General features: G+C 36.6%; 1 protein-coding gene across 6 annotated transcripts in view; it reads left to right on the plus strand.

Annotated features, from left to right (window-relative positions):
- Positions 1–49: 49 nt before the first annotated feature.
- SWT1 (SWT1 RNA endoribonuclease homolog) overlaps positions 50–16166 on the plus strand; it is a 35384-nt gene continuing 19267 nt past the window's right edge. For 2 of the 6 annotated variants that reach the window (XM_057427419.1, XM_057427423.1), the window contains exons 1-11: positions 521–744; positions 4129–4187; positions 5931–6675; positions 7936–8043; positions 8180–8236; positions 8833–8962; positions 9083–9184; positions 11843–12031; positions 12603–12696; positions 13999–14135; positions 14950–15092. In XM_057427419.1, the coding sequence (XP_057283402.1) occupies positions 679–744; positions 4129–4187; positions 5931–6675; positions 7936–8043; positions 8180–8236; positions 8833–8962; positions 9083–9184; positions 11843–12031; positions 12603–12696; positions 13999–14135; positions 14950–15092 (1830 nt within the window). In that variant the 5' untranslated portion in view covers positions 521–678. Of the gene's footprint in view, positions 69–520; positions 745–1907; positions 2052–4128; positions 4188–5930; positions 6676–7935; positions 8044–8179; positions 8237–8832; positions 8963–9082; positions 9185–11842; positions 12032–12602; positions 12697–13998; positions 14136–14949; positions 15093–16166 lie in introns of those variants that run through there. The other 4 variants (XM_057427420.1, XM_057427421.1, XM_057427422.1 and 1 more) reach the window with 4 other exon arrangements.

Genomic DNA, 16166 nt, shown 5'->3' on the forward strand with positions numbered 1-16166 from the left:
AGCAGTAACTTCCATCAGTCATTTCAACCCGCCCATGTTGACGACTGTCTTAGAGCGCTCTCTGTTTAGTGAGTCTTCCTTGTTTTATGGCTGAGCTCCTTCTGTGGCTTGTCTGGTTAAACAGTTGACTTATACTATGAAAATTCACCTCTAAAGCTTTGGGAGCTTCTGGCGGAGCTTTCTTACAGCCTTCAAACCTTTTCTGCTTCACGGCAGGCTCGCAGGGCTAGTTTATGTAAGGTGTGGCGTAGCTGTTGCGAGATGTCATGGTATTATACCTAACCCAGAGGAAAGGTGGGGGACGGCCGAAAGCAAAAGTTATATAGTTGGAACTGCTTTAAAACTTGATGTTTGTATGGCTAACTGTTAAAGGGTGTTTGTTTCTAGTGGTCTGGTATGTTTGCCGGTACAAAATGTGTGTCTCTAGAGCAGGGGGTAAAGTAATGGTCATTCTATTTTTTTTTTTTTTTTTTTTTTTTTTTTTTCCCTGTGAAGTTCTCTCACTAGTTAGATGTAATTACTGTTAAAATCTTCTGGAACCTGCTGTGGCTCTGTAATGAGAAAATAAGAGTATTCGAGTATTCTTTTTTCTATATGCAGTTAAAATTTAATTTTTATACTACCTGGAGATAACTTGAAATAAATAATAATGGCAATGCTTTTTCTTAGCATTTGAAGATGTCTAAAAAGAAACTGAAGAAATTAACTGGAAAGGAAGACAGTTTGGATGGCCGGGATGACAAAGTAGGAACAGCTATATTATTACTATGATGATTATTTTAATTCAAAACCCCACATTCAAGAGAAGAGCATGAATTGTTTAGCAACCTTGTGATAGAAGGCTGAATCAAATTTAAAGGGGGGGTTGTAAATAGCAGAAGGATTGAATCTGTCAGTTAACTACAAGTTCTAGACAGATCTTCTTCTCCAGAGGTTATAAGTAGTGTGGGTATCAGAAAACAAAAGATTTTATTAGTTTTAATATATTTTTCTGGTTGATCTAAGTCAAGTTTAAAACAACTGCTAAAACCACCTCTGTTTTTCTGGATTGTTCTTTATCTTGAACCATATGTCTTAATTTTATAATTAATTACAAATTGTACTTCACAACATTTTAGCAAGTAACTCTCAAATATTTAATTTTAACCACTGAGACAGAAATCAGTGACCAAAATTCTTAGAATATGCTGGTATCTATTTGTATCTAGTGAGTAAGCTTTCACTGAATCACTTGGAAAATGCAGGTGCTACAGGGGGGATAATCTTTCTGGTCATGTTTGTATGTAGCTTCCTATTTTTTTTCATTATTTGTATTGCCTTCTGGGAAGTTATTTCCTGCCAGAAGTGTAATATATATCAAATAAATCCAGACTTAATATTTGCTAGACTTATTTTCCCTTGTATTTTGTAAGGTATGTGTGAAAGAAGAGAACTTTTAACTGTCTTACCATAAATGTCTCAAAAAAAAACATTTGGAAGTGTGTATAAATGAGTGTGATATTATAGCCTTATAAACTGAGTTATACATGCTAGAAACCTTTTGCTGTCTTAGAAAATGTTGTTCAAAGCCAAATATTTGTAACTTTTTTTTCTCCTTAATTCCTTATTATTCAATTTATCTTTTAACATTAACTTATCCTAGGATGTGTGGTTTATGTTGGGTTTTATTTGGGGTTTTTGTGTTTGGGTGTTTTGTTTGGTTGTTGTTTGCTTGTTTGTTTTTTTTCTTCCCTTGGTGTTTTTTTTTGTTGTTTTGTTTTTGTTTTTTTACTTGTGTAATACGGAGGTCAAAAACTTGGCTTAAGATGTCATACTCTAGCTGTATTGCCATTGCTAGTGCCTATACCAGTTTGAAGCATACAGAGTTTTAACTGTTGCATGACACTTTGGTCTGAGAATACTTTAATACTGCTATATACAGATATTGACCAACATAAGCAACAATGAGAACCCAAACTAATAATATTAAAAAGAAGGAAACCTCTGAATAGTATCAAGTGTTTCTTCAGTGTGATCGTGTTATGGATAAGAGGTATCTTGAGCTCTTACAGGTGAAAGTAACTATTTAAGTGGATTGTGTGTTTGTTTTGGTTTGTATGTGTGTGTGGTATAAGCATGACGACAGATTACAGAAAACTTTAGGCCTGTTTGATTTTTAGCTGGTGGAGTGAAAGTACAGGGTGGGTATCATGTAGGGTTCCACACCTTGGGTGTGTGTATGTGACTTTATGGGGGGGCCTTTCTTACCCGCAACTGCATTAGCAGATTGTAGGAAGTGGTTTGGCTGTGCATACAGCTGGAGAACCCATGTCTTCAACAGCAGGAGCAAAGTACACACAAACATACCAAGTCATCTGATCTGGTATCCCTTTGTAATTGTCTGTTATTACATTTTTTCTGTTGTATTGCTGGTATTGGTCATGAGTGTATAGTTCACTGATTGCCTGTTAACTGAGTTGTTAATAAACCAATAAACCCCTTAGATGCCTTTTGATGACAGTCAAGTTGAACAGGTCTTCCTGCAGCAAATTGCATGGATGGGATTCTCAGTGGAAGTAGCCTTTAACAGCCTCCATTGGTTTTGCTGCTGTCACAACTCCAGGACCAACCACAGGCGGAAGCTTTCAAAATTTAATTAATTCGTCAGGATTCCAATGATTTCTGCAACTCTTTTATTTTCATGAAGTGCTTTCTAATGTGGAAGTAAAATAGCTAAGGTCTCACAGGTCTTTTATGGACTTCCCTAAGCAGGAAAACCTCTGCAGCAGTGACCTAATGGCCTTACTCAGTCCCTGTGACCCAATTGAAGGAGTAAATTATTTGCTAAAGGATGTGTTGTCTGGAGCTTCCTTATCTGAAGTAATCCAGTGCTGTCCTTTGTTGTAATGTCCTGCACCCGGCTGCAGTTTTGGGAAAACAAAGTCATATAACCCTATCTCAACCTGGTTGGAAGACGTATGTGACTCAGACCTGGTCAGAGTCAATATACTTGCTTGGAATGAAGGCACAAATAAGGCCAGATGCTGAAACTCTTCAACAGACTAGAGAGAGAGCCCTGCCCTTTTATGTTCATGTTCTTTAGAGTGTTATTCCGCAAGGGCCCATGAATGATTGTTGTCCCTTATACTGTGGTGTCCCCTATTTGACCCTATCCTTTAGGTCAGCATTTTTTACAGTCCTGTGGAGGCTCATCAGTTTCAAACAAGTGGGTCAGAACGATCCTGCTGACACAGTAGTGAAAGCTAACATCCTTTGTTTGCTTCATTTGTGATAATTCCTGTAAGGCCTCCCATATTTGAATGCGAATGGTATCTGAGACAAACTCAATTTAAGCAGTGTTTGAGAGAAACTTGCTTAAGCAGTGTTTGAGACAAGCTCAGTTTCCAGGCTTTCACAAACACGAAGGTGTGTAAAAAAATTTCGTATCAGCAGGGTCTGTCATTTTGCTGCTTTCTGTTCTCTCCCATAGCTGCAATAATAAACTTTCTGTTCTGAACTGATCAAAGTTGCCTTCCAGTTATTCCACAACATGCATGTGACAGCTTGCAATATAGATATGCCGAGCAGTGATATGACGGCTTTCTAAATAAGGGTTGTTCAAATTCTTTGTTTGGGGACTATCTTCACTCTTAACCAGGTCTATGTAACTGCAGTTTCACATTGGTCCACCTTATTATTAGATCTGATGAAAATTAGTAATGCATATCTTCTGCACAAAAACCTCTTGTAGAAAGATCCTCTTTGGCCTTACCTAGTAGGTAGCTGGAAGCAGTCTTTGGGTCACTTTCTTTGTCACCAAGATTTTTTGTAAATATACAAAAATGTATGTTTACATATTCATATACTTGTAAAGTATATGAAACACATGAATCCTAAATGTGTTTTATTTGAGCTTTCTCTGTTTATACCCCAGGGCTGTGTGACACATTCAGTTTTTCCCCTTGTGTTGTTCTTAAATAGAACAAAATCTAAATACTAAATTATAACAAAGTATGTGGTTGCCTTTTTCAAGGTTAACTTGTTCAAAATCAAACTGAATCTAGTATGAAGTAATAGATTGTTGAATCGTATGAAGCTTTTTTTAACTGTAGTTTCCTCTATAAGCCCTTGGATTTTTCCTTCTTTCAGAACATTGAAGACATAAGATCTTACAACTGTACTATGAAAGGAGAGACAGAATTTCAGAGGTAATTTATTGGAACTGCTTAAAGAGGTCTGTTATTGTTTTATTTTTTTAAGACTGAATTTAAGAATTTTGTTTTACTTGTTCACCAAATAAAATGTTATTTTAACTGATAAAATGGTGTTGGTGTTGCATTAATGAGGGGATCCTGTCTAAGCTGGGCAATTTGAGAGGGTTTAGAATTACATTTTTTTAACTCTTACTTGAAAAAAATTACTTTTTTTAAACTTGTAGTATGCTGCTACACTTCAGATGAGGTAGAAATTTTATCTTTCCAATACTGCTGTCATAAAAATATCTTTTTTTCCTTTGTCTTGAGTACTGCCTTGTTGGTCTATTGCATATCACATGTGTTTTGTTAGCAAAGGAGGCTCCAGTGAAGTCTGGTGGGTAGTTCTGCAGTGAACTTAATACCTTTACTAGATTCTGGTATTTCTGAAATGATTGATTTCTCCTGGTGCTTGGAGTAATTGATTCCAAGACAAAGAAAGTAATGTTTCACCTTGAGTATAGCAAATATAAATAGTGTTTGAAAACTGCTTTGTATAAAGCGAGAATGTTCTCATGAATCCTCAGACAGCAAATAGCATATTTCCAGGCAAGATACTGCCTGGCTTATAGCCAGATAATCAGAATCATAGAATGGTTAGGGTTGGAAAGGACCTTAAGATCATGTAGTTCCAACCCCCTTGCCATGAGCCAGGGACACTTCACTCTAGACCAGGTCACCCAAGGCTCTATCCAATCTGGCCTTGAACACTGGCTATGGGTTGTTTCTTAATCATGGTAAAATCCTGTTGCAACTTCTCTGTTTAACTGGAGTTGTAAGTTGCAGGATACTTAGCTGCATGTACACATGCTGCTAAACATGTTTGTTAGTACAGTATAATGGAACCATAAACCAGTAGCTATGTTCATGCCAGAACTCTGTCCAGTAATTTATCCTAATAGTGGCCAGTAGGGCTTGTATTGGAAGGAATATGTGAAACAAGACAAATAGAATTTTTTTTTTCCTGTTTTATACTCTTCCAGCTTCTAAGAACCAGGTAGGGATCTCCTAATTCTGAAATTGTAATGGCAATCTGTGCATTTAAGTTACCTGGCCTACATGAGTTTGTCAAATGGCCTTTACCTCCCCAACAGTTTTGAGAACACTGTTATAGAGCAGGGTAGAAACTTCCTTTGGATTATTTTAAACCTAGTATATAGATTTTTTAATATTTTTTCTGCTCTTACAAAAAAGTTTCCAATTCAGTTTTCATATTCACTACTTCTGTAAAATTGTCCCCATCAATTATTCCTTTTCCTGGTTCTCCAGTCTGTCTATTCTGCACTGTTTGAAAGCTGTGCAGTGTTTGGTGCTGGCAACAAAGCTGAACTGTGACACATTTGAATTTTAGGGTGACGCACCTCGTATCATTAAACTCCTGTTAAAAATTATCTGTGTGATGAAACTAGTCTTTGAAGGGCATCTTAAACTAATAGATAGTGAATGCAGAAAAAGCTTTTTCTCAATTTGATAAGCTGAAATAGCTGTCCAGCTGGGAAAACAATGTAAATACTAAAAATGGTGTGTCAGACAGCACAGGTATTGCTGCAGTTTCATATTTAAGAATGTAGTGAACCAGTACTCATAAATACTTAGCCATGACTGCCTAAATCAAATGCAGGTTTTTTTTTTTTGCTTTGTTTGTTTATTCTTGCATTAACTGAGCTAGATTACATTTCTTTTCTCATGTTTCTGTAGATTCAAAACAGAGAAAGATGGGCAAGAGGAGAAGCAAGAACGAAGTTCTCATAGTTCTCATGGCAATGACGGAAAATCCAGAGGAAAATCTTCAAATAGAAACAAAACCACAGACAATTCTTTAATCCAAACTAAAAAGCAAAAGAAAGTAGTTATTGAATTTAAAGACAGAGAAATTAAACATGGAAAAAGTACGCGCACTCCTGATGTTGTGACTACTCGCAAGGAAAGTTACAACAAAAGTCATCTTGATGGGACAGAAGGAAAAAGACTCTATAGCTTTGCGGTTCAGAGGAGCAAGGCACTGAAGAAAAAGACGGAGAAGGCTGAACTTTGTAAACTAAAGTTAAAAGGGGAACAAACTATGTTGGAAAAAATTAGGTCATCTGTCAATGATTCACATGTACCACATAAAAAGGCACATGGAAAAAAAATGAGTGAAGATGTCAGAAATTCAAAAAAGCGCTCTGACACTTCTACACGGACTGTGCATGGTAATAGGTCTTTCACTAAGAGGCCAAATATATTATCTAGTACTTGGGAAGAAGAGTATGAAGATGAATGTGAAGAGTTTTCTAAGAAAAAACAGCATGTGAGTAAACATACACCCTCACGCTATTCGACTGAAATACAACGATGGGACTCTTGTAAACAGAAGAAACAGAATGCCGATTCTTATAAAGCTGCTGGTAATACAGAGAAAGAAAAAAGGGACTTCAAAGCCACATCATTATGTTTTAAGCAGGTAATGAGAACCCAATTCTTGTTTCAGGCTAGTTTCTGAAGGACAGGCAGTTTTTATCTAAGCAGACTGTCTTCTTACAGATTTTGAAAAGGATTTCATAGCTAACCAGGTGAATCTTTCTGATCCCAGTTAAACCATGTTAAAATGTTTCTCTGCTAAATGGTTAAATAAACTAGAATAAAGATCTTGCATATTAGGATTGTATCTGCACATGCGCTTTCATAGTGTTGCTATTAAGGGATGTGGAATACTTCCATTTTGGTTTAACTAAATTTTGGGGAAGACTGACATGGTTGTATTAATTTTTTGAGTGAATAAACGGAACCAATGAAAGCCTGCATGCTAAACAGGTGCTCATTGCTGACAAAGTAATGCCAGGAGAATTTCTTGTAGGTCTAGGACTAAATTTGTGTGTTTGCTGCAGAACTTCATGTTTGGCTGTGATTGATTTATTTCTGAGTTCTAGCTTGTAATTGACTCTGGACCTTAAATTTATCTTGAGCATGGTTATTTTTTGTTTTTCTTGATTTCAGTTCACATTAAGGTAGCGTGATCATTTTGTGTGTACACAAAGATGGTAATGACATACAGAATAATGGAATCGTTGAGGTTGGAAGGCTCCTCTGGAGATCATCTAGTTCACCCCCCTTGCTGAAGCAGGGTCTTCTAGAGCAGGTTGCCAGGACTGTCCAGTCAGGTTTTGAATATCTCTAAGGATAGAGACTCCACAACCTCCCTGGGAAGCTTGTTTAAGCACTTTTACTGAAATAAATGGAGGTTTTAATGTTCAGATGTAATGTGCTGTGTTTCAGTTTGTGCCCATTGCCTCTTCTCCTGGAACTGGCCACTGCTAAGAATCTACATCCTCACATCAGATGTTTATAAACATTGATAAGACTCTCCTCTAGGCAAAAGAGTACCAGCTCTTTCAGAATCTTGTATGACATGCCTCAGTCCTTTAATCATCTTAGTGACCCTTTGCTTAAATCAGTCTTTTAAATCTGTGTCTGTCTTGTATTGCCCAGAGCAAGAATTGTCTTGTCCAGAGCCAGAATAACATAGTCACAAACCCACAGGAGATTGGAAAAATGGGCTTACAGTGTAATCCACTATATTTATTTGAAAATAAAAACCATTTTGAAAGGATGCTGTAGGTTCTAAGCCCTTTTGAAAGGATACTGTAGATGCTTCATCATGGATATTGAAAATATGTTTTATGTTACCTCTTCAATTCACTTGGGAATATTCATTGTTCTCTAGACGACTGATAGATGTTCTACTTCCATTCCTACTTGTTTCTCGAATTTTGAAGTCCCATGCACCTCTGACACCTACCAAGAAGGTGAGGACACAAAGTCTGTCCAAAAGGTTAGTGCTGTAGTTATTTAACTCTGAAGAGCTGTATTTCAAAACTCTTTGACATAGACATTATTTGTTCTTCAGTCTTTCCTTGACATTTTGTGGTGTTGGTATTTAATTTTTTATTTTTTTTTAATTCCTACAGAGTTCTGAAGTCTTTCCACCTCTTCAAGACAGTCAGATCTCTGAAACAGACCAAGAGGTTAGCAATACTGTAACACTTCTATGTTGCATTAAAAAATCATTGGTACTGAGGTTGTATAGCTGGAAAATTCCCTGACCTTTGCTAGTATTTTGCATTGTTGTGTTATGATCTGTACTTCAAAAAATGTGAAGCATTTTTTTCAAATACTAAACGAACTTGCTGAAGTATTGCTCATCAGGAACTTTCAGAGATTACTTTCTATTGCTTTCTATTACTCTCTGCAATGTAGGGCACCAACATAGTTGCATCTATGTCATTTTCCATCTTGTCTCTTTTCCAACTTGAAAGTTATATTTTCTAAGAAATGCCAGTCAGGAAACTCTATGAGGCAAAAATGGAAAAAAGTTTCGGGGTGCTAGGTACAAATGTCATAAACAAATCTTCCTTTGAGGCTGTATTTCAGATATCTTTTGTGGGCTTCTTACAGCAGAGGATATGCAATAAGTTCTCATGACTTTACATTTGCTGTACCAGTTTCAAATTATTCATGCTTCATTTTTAGTCAGTGTTAACAGCATTTATGTGGAAGTATCTTTTTTGGGAACAATTCATACAGGATTACTTAAAATTGATGCAGATTGTTTTCATTGTAGATGCAGATAATTGAAGATTTGCATGTTGCCCGTGTTCAGAAGAGGATGATGCTGTCTGTAGTAGAGACTTGTGGAGAACTTACAAGTATGGAAATAGATCTTCCAGAGCAGGATTTAAATACTTCTGCTGGTATGTCATGGGTTGATGTTCTTTGGTATCTACTTGCAAGTAGCTAATGTTCTGAATAGAGCATGCACAACTGATTTTTAGGTGTTTTTTCCTCAACTTTTTTTTTCTTTTTTTCTCCAGAGACTTTTCCTTCTGGTCTGAACATACTAGTGGTGATTGACACAAATATAATGATTAGTCACCTTGAGTTTGTCAGATCCCTGAAATGTGAGAATATACCAGGTATGTGAGTACATGGTGATCAATACGTCATTTTAAGAAAATAGAGATGTTGTAAGAACTTGAGGCAACGTGAAGGAAAACTAACTTGGGCTCCTTAAAAAGGCAGCAGGTTTCTTACAGAGACAGAAAGTTCACACTTAAGAGGCAGGTTCTGTGAACCCAGATAAGCTGCCTCCCAAGGAAAGTTCAGCTGTGAAAGTAGAACCTACTATGCTTATATCTACATACCTATAGAGAATCATGGTCAGTGTTCCCATGAACATGTGTGAATACTTAGAGGTAAGTAAGTCTTGCCTATTGTAAAAACATACTTTTAAGCATTTAGTCCACTGGTGGTAATCACGTTTCCTACTTTTTTTTTTATTTTTAATTTCCTACAAATCTGAGAACATTTAAAATCAGATAGGCAGTCAGTGTTTTTGGTTTTTGTTTTTATTTTTCTCTTGGTAAACATCACAGAATTCACAGAATGTGTGAGCAATTTCTCAGGAGTTCCAATTGCAGACCCTGGCTGTAATGTTGGCTTTAATAGGTTGTGAAGCTTTTAGTAATTTTATGTTAGCAGGATTAGGATCCTGCATGTGAGTTGTTGGTAGACATATTTGGCATCTGTGGTCAATGGCTCAATGTCCGGCTGGAGACCAGTAGTGAGTGGGGTCCCTCAGGGATTGGTGTTGGGACCAATCTTGTTTAACATCTTTGTTGCTGACATGGACAGTGGGATTGAGTGCGCCCTCAGCAAGTTTGCCAGTGACACCAAGCTGTGTGGTTCGGTTGATATGCTGGAGGGAAGGAATGCCATCCAGAGGGACCTCAACACACTTGTGAGGTGGGCTGATGCCAACCTCATGAGGTTTAACCAAGCCAAGTGTGCATGGTCCTACACCTGGGTTGGAACAATCCCAGGCACAGCTACAGGTTGGGCAGAGAAGAGATTCAGAGCAGCGCTGTGGAGAAAGACTTGGGGGTATTGGTTGATGAGAAAACGAACATGGGCCGGCAGTGTGCGCTTGCAGCCCAGAAAGCCAACCGTATCCTGGGCTGTATCAGAAGGAGCGTGACCAGCGGGTCGAAGGAGATGATCCTGCCCCTCTACTCTGCACTTGTGAGACCTCACCTGGAGTATTGTTTGCAGTTCTGGTGTCCTCAACATAAAAAAGACATGGAACTGTTGGAACAAGTCCAGAGAAGGGCCAGAAGGATGCTCAGGGGACTGGAGCACCTCCCATATGAAGATAGGCTGAGAAAGTTGGGGCTGTTTAGCCTGGAGAACAGAAGGCTGTATGGAGACCTCATAGCAGCCTTCCAGTATCTGAAGGGGGGCTGTAAGGATGCTGGAGAGGGCCTCTTCATTAGGGACTGTAGTGAGAGGACAAGGGGTAATGGGTTCAAACTTAAACAGGGGAAGTTTAGACTGGATATAAGGAAGAAATTCTTTCCTGTAAGGGTGGTGAGGCACTGGAATAGGTTGCCCAGGGAGGTTGTGAATGCTCCAACCCTGTCAGTGCTCAAGGCCGTGTTGGACGAAGCCTTGGGTGAGATGGCTTTGTGTGAGGTGTCCCTGCCCGTGTCAGGGGGGTTGGAGCTAGATGATCTTAAGGTCCTTTCCAACCCTAACTATTCTATGATTCTATTCTATGATTCTATCTATCAGAATATATAAGGTTCTTTGATACTTTCAGTTAACAAGTACACTTATTCTGGCCACCTGGAAAATAACATTAATAAGGGAGTGAGTAATTTTCAAGACTGTATCTTACTCTATTTCTCTTTCGCATATTAGGAAGAGCATTGCATTGTGTATCCTGGAATGCCTTTTTTAGACTATTGCAGCTCCCAATTTCTGGTCCTGCACCAGAGCCATTATATTCAGAAGGTTGCTGATTCCTGACCTTTCTATTACAAAGCAGATGGATGCTAATGTATTTTTTCAAGATGGCATTCTTATTGTGAATGAGAAGGAAAACAGTTTTTGTCCTGAATGGAACAATAGAACAGTCATTAAATTAAATTCAGTCATTAAATTTCTGATACACCATGTATTTCATATATAATGGTTTTAAAATTCAGACCATACTTACATACAAATGTAGCCATGGTCAATATTCATACTGCCTGTTCCTGTTTTAGGAATGCTGGTTGGCAAACTAGAAAAAACTGTTGCTCCTTTTATTTGGTGATTGTTTTGGCACATTGACTGTTACGGTCATTCAGGTATTTTGAGCCTTTTACTTCAGCTGCTGTCACCTTGTTTTACCATTTTACAGCTTGTTTGTGACAAGGTGATAATTGCTGCAAATATGCCGTATAACATTGCTACATACTGTTGTTAAAGCAGTCTGTTGATTAAAATCATGTCTTCCTTTTGTTTGCCTAATATTATAATTTTTACATGTAACCAATGTAGTGCCAGTTTGAGGTTAAATTAAAAAGAGGGAACCTGGCCTTTCTCAGTTGTTAATTTTTTTAATGCTAAATACTCCTGAGCATGGAATATGAAAACTACTGGCCAAAAAAGTGTGAACTTATGTAAATACAATGTTTGACCTAAAAATTATCTAATTATCTGTAGTAATTTGATTGGCTCTTTAAAATGCATTTGTTTTTTGGTTGTATTCTCTCCCTTTTCTTTCTTTTTTTTTTTTTTTTTTCTTCCAGGTGTTGGCAGACTTGCATTAATAATTCCCTGGGTTGTTCTACAAGAGCTGGACAACTTGAAGAAGGGGAAAATGCTGCAGCATGTTCGGGACAAAGCTATCCCTGCAGTCCAGTTCATCTACATGTGTCTCAAAAACCAAGATTCAAAATTGTGGGGACAATCCATGCAGCTTGCTTCTCAAAAAATATGTAATATATATGCAATCAATTTGTTTTGGGTACTTAATCGTTTCGGTTTGCTTGGTGTGAACCTTAGCACTAAATTTTGAGTTAATACAGTCTTCACTCTGCAGTTTGCCAACTAAAATTCGGGAATAGCTTACAGAAGCCTTCAGAGCATATTCAGGGCTATAGCTTGCAAATACCTTATTCACATTAGTGCTTTGTTCATTATTGGTTTATTAGTTGTTTCTCACTTCTAGCTATATCTGTTGGTTATTAGAGGATTACTTAATGAGAATTCATCTAATTACTGTTACTTATGGACTAAGGCTATGTTGTGTGCTTTTGCTTGACTCAGTCATCACAAAATCTAACATACTTAAATTACATGTGGCTCGCATGACCTTTTCTGGCAAAACATAGCATTATTGAGTGGCGTAGTACCTAGTATTTCAAAGCTTAGATTTGTGTTTAGATTATACTTCTCTGTCTTTGTTTGGGGACTATTAGATTTATAAACAGTACTGTGACTACACTGAAGAATTTCTTGTGTTGAGTTACTCCTGAACATTCAGCTCATTTTTTACTAAATTTGCAGATGGCCTGAGTGACGAGAACAATGACGATCGTGTTTTACAATGTTGTCTGCAGTATCAGAACCTCTTTCCTCAAGCTGTTGTCATACTCTGCACGTGAGTTCCTGTGTGGTTTTAGATCTCTTATGAGGTGGAAGCTAGTCTCATGCCAAATACACTATTTTCATATCATATCTTAAAATGAAGAGCTGTTTCTAAAGTAAGCTTTTTGAAGAGCAGTCACCCTCTTTAAAGCTGGGGTAGAAGGATATAATAAAAAAAAAAGATTGTAGACTTAATCAGCTGCATGTGCTTGAGGCCTGAAGTAGAATTAAGTTTATTCAGTATTCAATTTTAAATCTTTGTAAAGCATAGCTTTCTCAGATTTTATTCCAATTTCTCATACAAATACTCCTGGAGTTACAAAATGAGAAAAAAAGTATTTCTGTTAATGATTGAAATCCAGTTAGATACTTTGTTCCTGCTCACCTCTTTCAGGAACAGTGATAACCATTGTCAGGGGTTAATCTTAGAAAGAGGGAAGATGGCTTCTGTTCTTGTTTTGTGAGTGTAACGGCTGACTTATGAGTATTGATTATCAATTTTATACAAATCACATGAAGCTAGTTTTTAAATGGCTAATACTGTCTTGACAGGTACTGTAAAGAGCTTGCTTTGGTCCTTGCTAGAACCATTTCCTGCATAGTTTGAGTAAATAGGGTTAAGACCTTGCATCAGTTTAAGTTGACATGTGGATCAGGTTGTTGGTGAAAACACTATCTCAGTCACAGTACTGGTAGGGCTGTTGATAATGATTTAGGTTTCTCTGAATGAAGACTGAGAGGCGACTTCAGATGTACTTTTCATCTGAAAATATATTTTATCAATGTAAGCAGTGGGAATTTTTTAGAATTTTTTAGAAAGTACTAGGGTCCAACTTTGTACTGCATCTTTGTAGTAGTACTGCTGGAGCAGCGTATACTTCAGAGTGACATCTGGAACAATGATTCAACCAGTAGAACAGTAAAAAATAGTGACGAAAATGAGAATTTAATGTAGCAGTCGTATAAGATATTACTGTCTTAGAATTGCCTTGTTTGCATTCAAAGATTATAGCAACTCAGCATCATTGCTGTAGTATTTATAGCTGTTTTTTTCTTAAAGCAGTATAAAGCTTTAAGAAAAAAACAGCTTTAAGAAAAAAAATGAAACATTTTTCAGTATTTTTTTTTTTTTTCTCGGAATAGATGCTTCAGTTAATTTTCTGGTTGAATTTTTTTAACTGCTTCTAGTTGCTTGAGAAAGAAAGCTTTGTATATAATGAAGCTCACAAAATAAGCTTACCAAAGAAAATCTTTTCAGTGTGATTCTTTTAATGCAGTGTCAGAGTTATGTCAACAATTAATTCTCTTCTCCTAGGGATGATAAAAATTTATGTAATAAAGCCATTGTGAGTGAGGTCAAGGCATTCTGCAAAGCTGATTTAGTTACTGTTCTACAGAATCTGAATGTAAACATGCAGCAGAACTGTTTTGAGTTGCAGCAGACAAAATGTGGTAAGTTTGTTTAATGTGAATGTATGCATATGCTGGTTTTTGAAATACATAATAATCAGTGCAGATGAGGGAGAATAGTCTCTACTGTAACCAGTTTTTATATACTTTGAATCTTTGTAATGCTTTTCATTTGGGGCAAATTTTGGTTTTCAAAGATAAAATTGTTTTCTGAAAGTTGGAGACCTTTGTTAACACATTTGTCTCTTGTGTTCTGGGAAATTCAAATAGGATGTAGTTTTGTTTCACATTAAAAAACAACATGAATTTCCTGTATTCATAGTAATTTAAAAGGTATCCTGAACTTTTTAGGTCTGAAGAGAGGTTTTTCCAGCTGAGCAAATTTGGGTCCTATTCTTAAGTAGTTGTAAAATTCAGTATGCTAAGATCACTCCTTGCATGTTGTGGTAATATCTTTACCTTCAACAGCAGAACTTCATTCTTGGGTTGCCTGTTCATTTTTCCAAAGACAGAATTCCAGCTTACAGTATTAAGAAGTGATCTTATACTCAGTGATAACCCCACTGACTGTATGTAGTCAAAGTTATTTAAGGAAAAAAGAAATGCAGAGTAATGTCACAAATGAATAAAGCTCTTGGGAAATTAGTCTTCTTGGTTAGTAGTTTATAATTAAAAATGTCCACAGTACAGGTGGATATAACTAGAAATACTTGAAACCTAATTAGATGTAGACCATCCGCTTTCTAACATAAAGTGTAGTCTGCCTTTATGGGTATAAATTATTGATGTACTATCAACATAAATTAAATATAGAAACAGTTGCAGTAAGTACCGTCTATTATTATTGGCTTGACAGATGCAGAATTCAAGAAAACAGGAAGAGGTCTTACGGCACAATGTCCAGATATACTTCCAGACCTTGAAAAGAACTTAGGAGAAGCTTTATCTTGTATTCTGGAGACTGAAATGAAAATCGCATTTGGAAACCTATGGATGGAGGTGGTTTCTTATGTCATCTTACTATATTAAGAGGTTTGAGTGTCCTTGGTATTTTAACTATATCGAAACCCTTACCAAGCCAAACAGTTAAATTGTCTGGTTCACTAACATACCAGTTCAGTGATAGTGAACAGCTCTGTGCTCAGTTTTACTATTTCATTCTGTAACAAGATTACTCTATTTGACCAGTAATGACTGCAGAATATAATAGTCTTTTAATTATATTGTAATGGAGATGGTGGCTGTTCAGTGTGAATTTTCAGAAATGCTTTTATTAGTTGCATTAAGTTTCTATTTTGGCTTTTTTAGTATGGTTAAATCACTGCATTGTAAATATGTCCTTCAAGAAGTTATTCCATTACATTTTATATAATATTGAGGCACTGTTGTTTCAGACACTTCCTCCTTGGAACTTGTATTTTCAGATACCACGTAGATAAAATTGTTCACAGCAAAATTGGTCGTAATGCAGGTACAGGATTACAAGTATATTAATGAGAACCTCCAAAAGCTCTTTCAAAAGTATTGTATTCAAAAATCCTTAGGTACAAGGCACTTGCAAATTATCCATGCTTTTAGATTCCATCTTATAGCTGGTAGGAGTTAGCTAGAAGTTTAAATTTATTGTAGATAATCCTCTGTGGCTTTCATAAAAAAAATAATTTACATGGAATGACTGTTGTTCCAGAAGGTTGAACTTCAATTAGCTGTTAAGCTTTTAGTCACTTCTGATTATCTTAGTTGAATTCTGTTAGGATCTTTTCAAGCTCTGTTTTCATTTGGTATTAATAAATTTCAATTTTGTTGCAATATGTGTATATTACTTCATGTATATATAGTCACAGCTAGGAAAAGTGTGTTTAATTTTGTTTTTTAACGATACTAGAAAATCAAAGGTGTATTTACTATTCTGGCTTTTGAACACAAATAACACATTAAATTGCTTCAAGAGATAACTGGAATATTTGGAGCTTTTGAGGAAAGGGGAACCAAAAATCATGAAAATGATTGTACACTAAAGACTTCTACATGAGCATCACTGTTTAATCCATGCTGCTGCTGAATCAAATCTTT

Source organism: Pezoporus wallicus, unplaced genomic scaffold, assembly GCF_028554395.1.
Source record: "Pezoporus wallicus isolate ANWC-B61680 ecotype Strahan unplaced genomic scaffold, APGP_CSIRO_Pwel_v1 scaffold_7107, whole genome shotgun sequence".
Lineage (NCBI taxonomy): Eukaryota > Metazoa > Chordata > Aves > Psittaciformes > Psittacidae > Pezoporus > Pezoporus wallicus.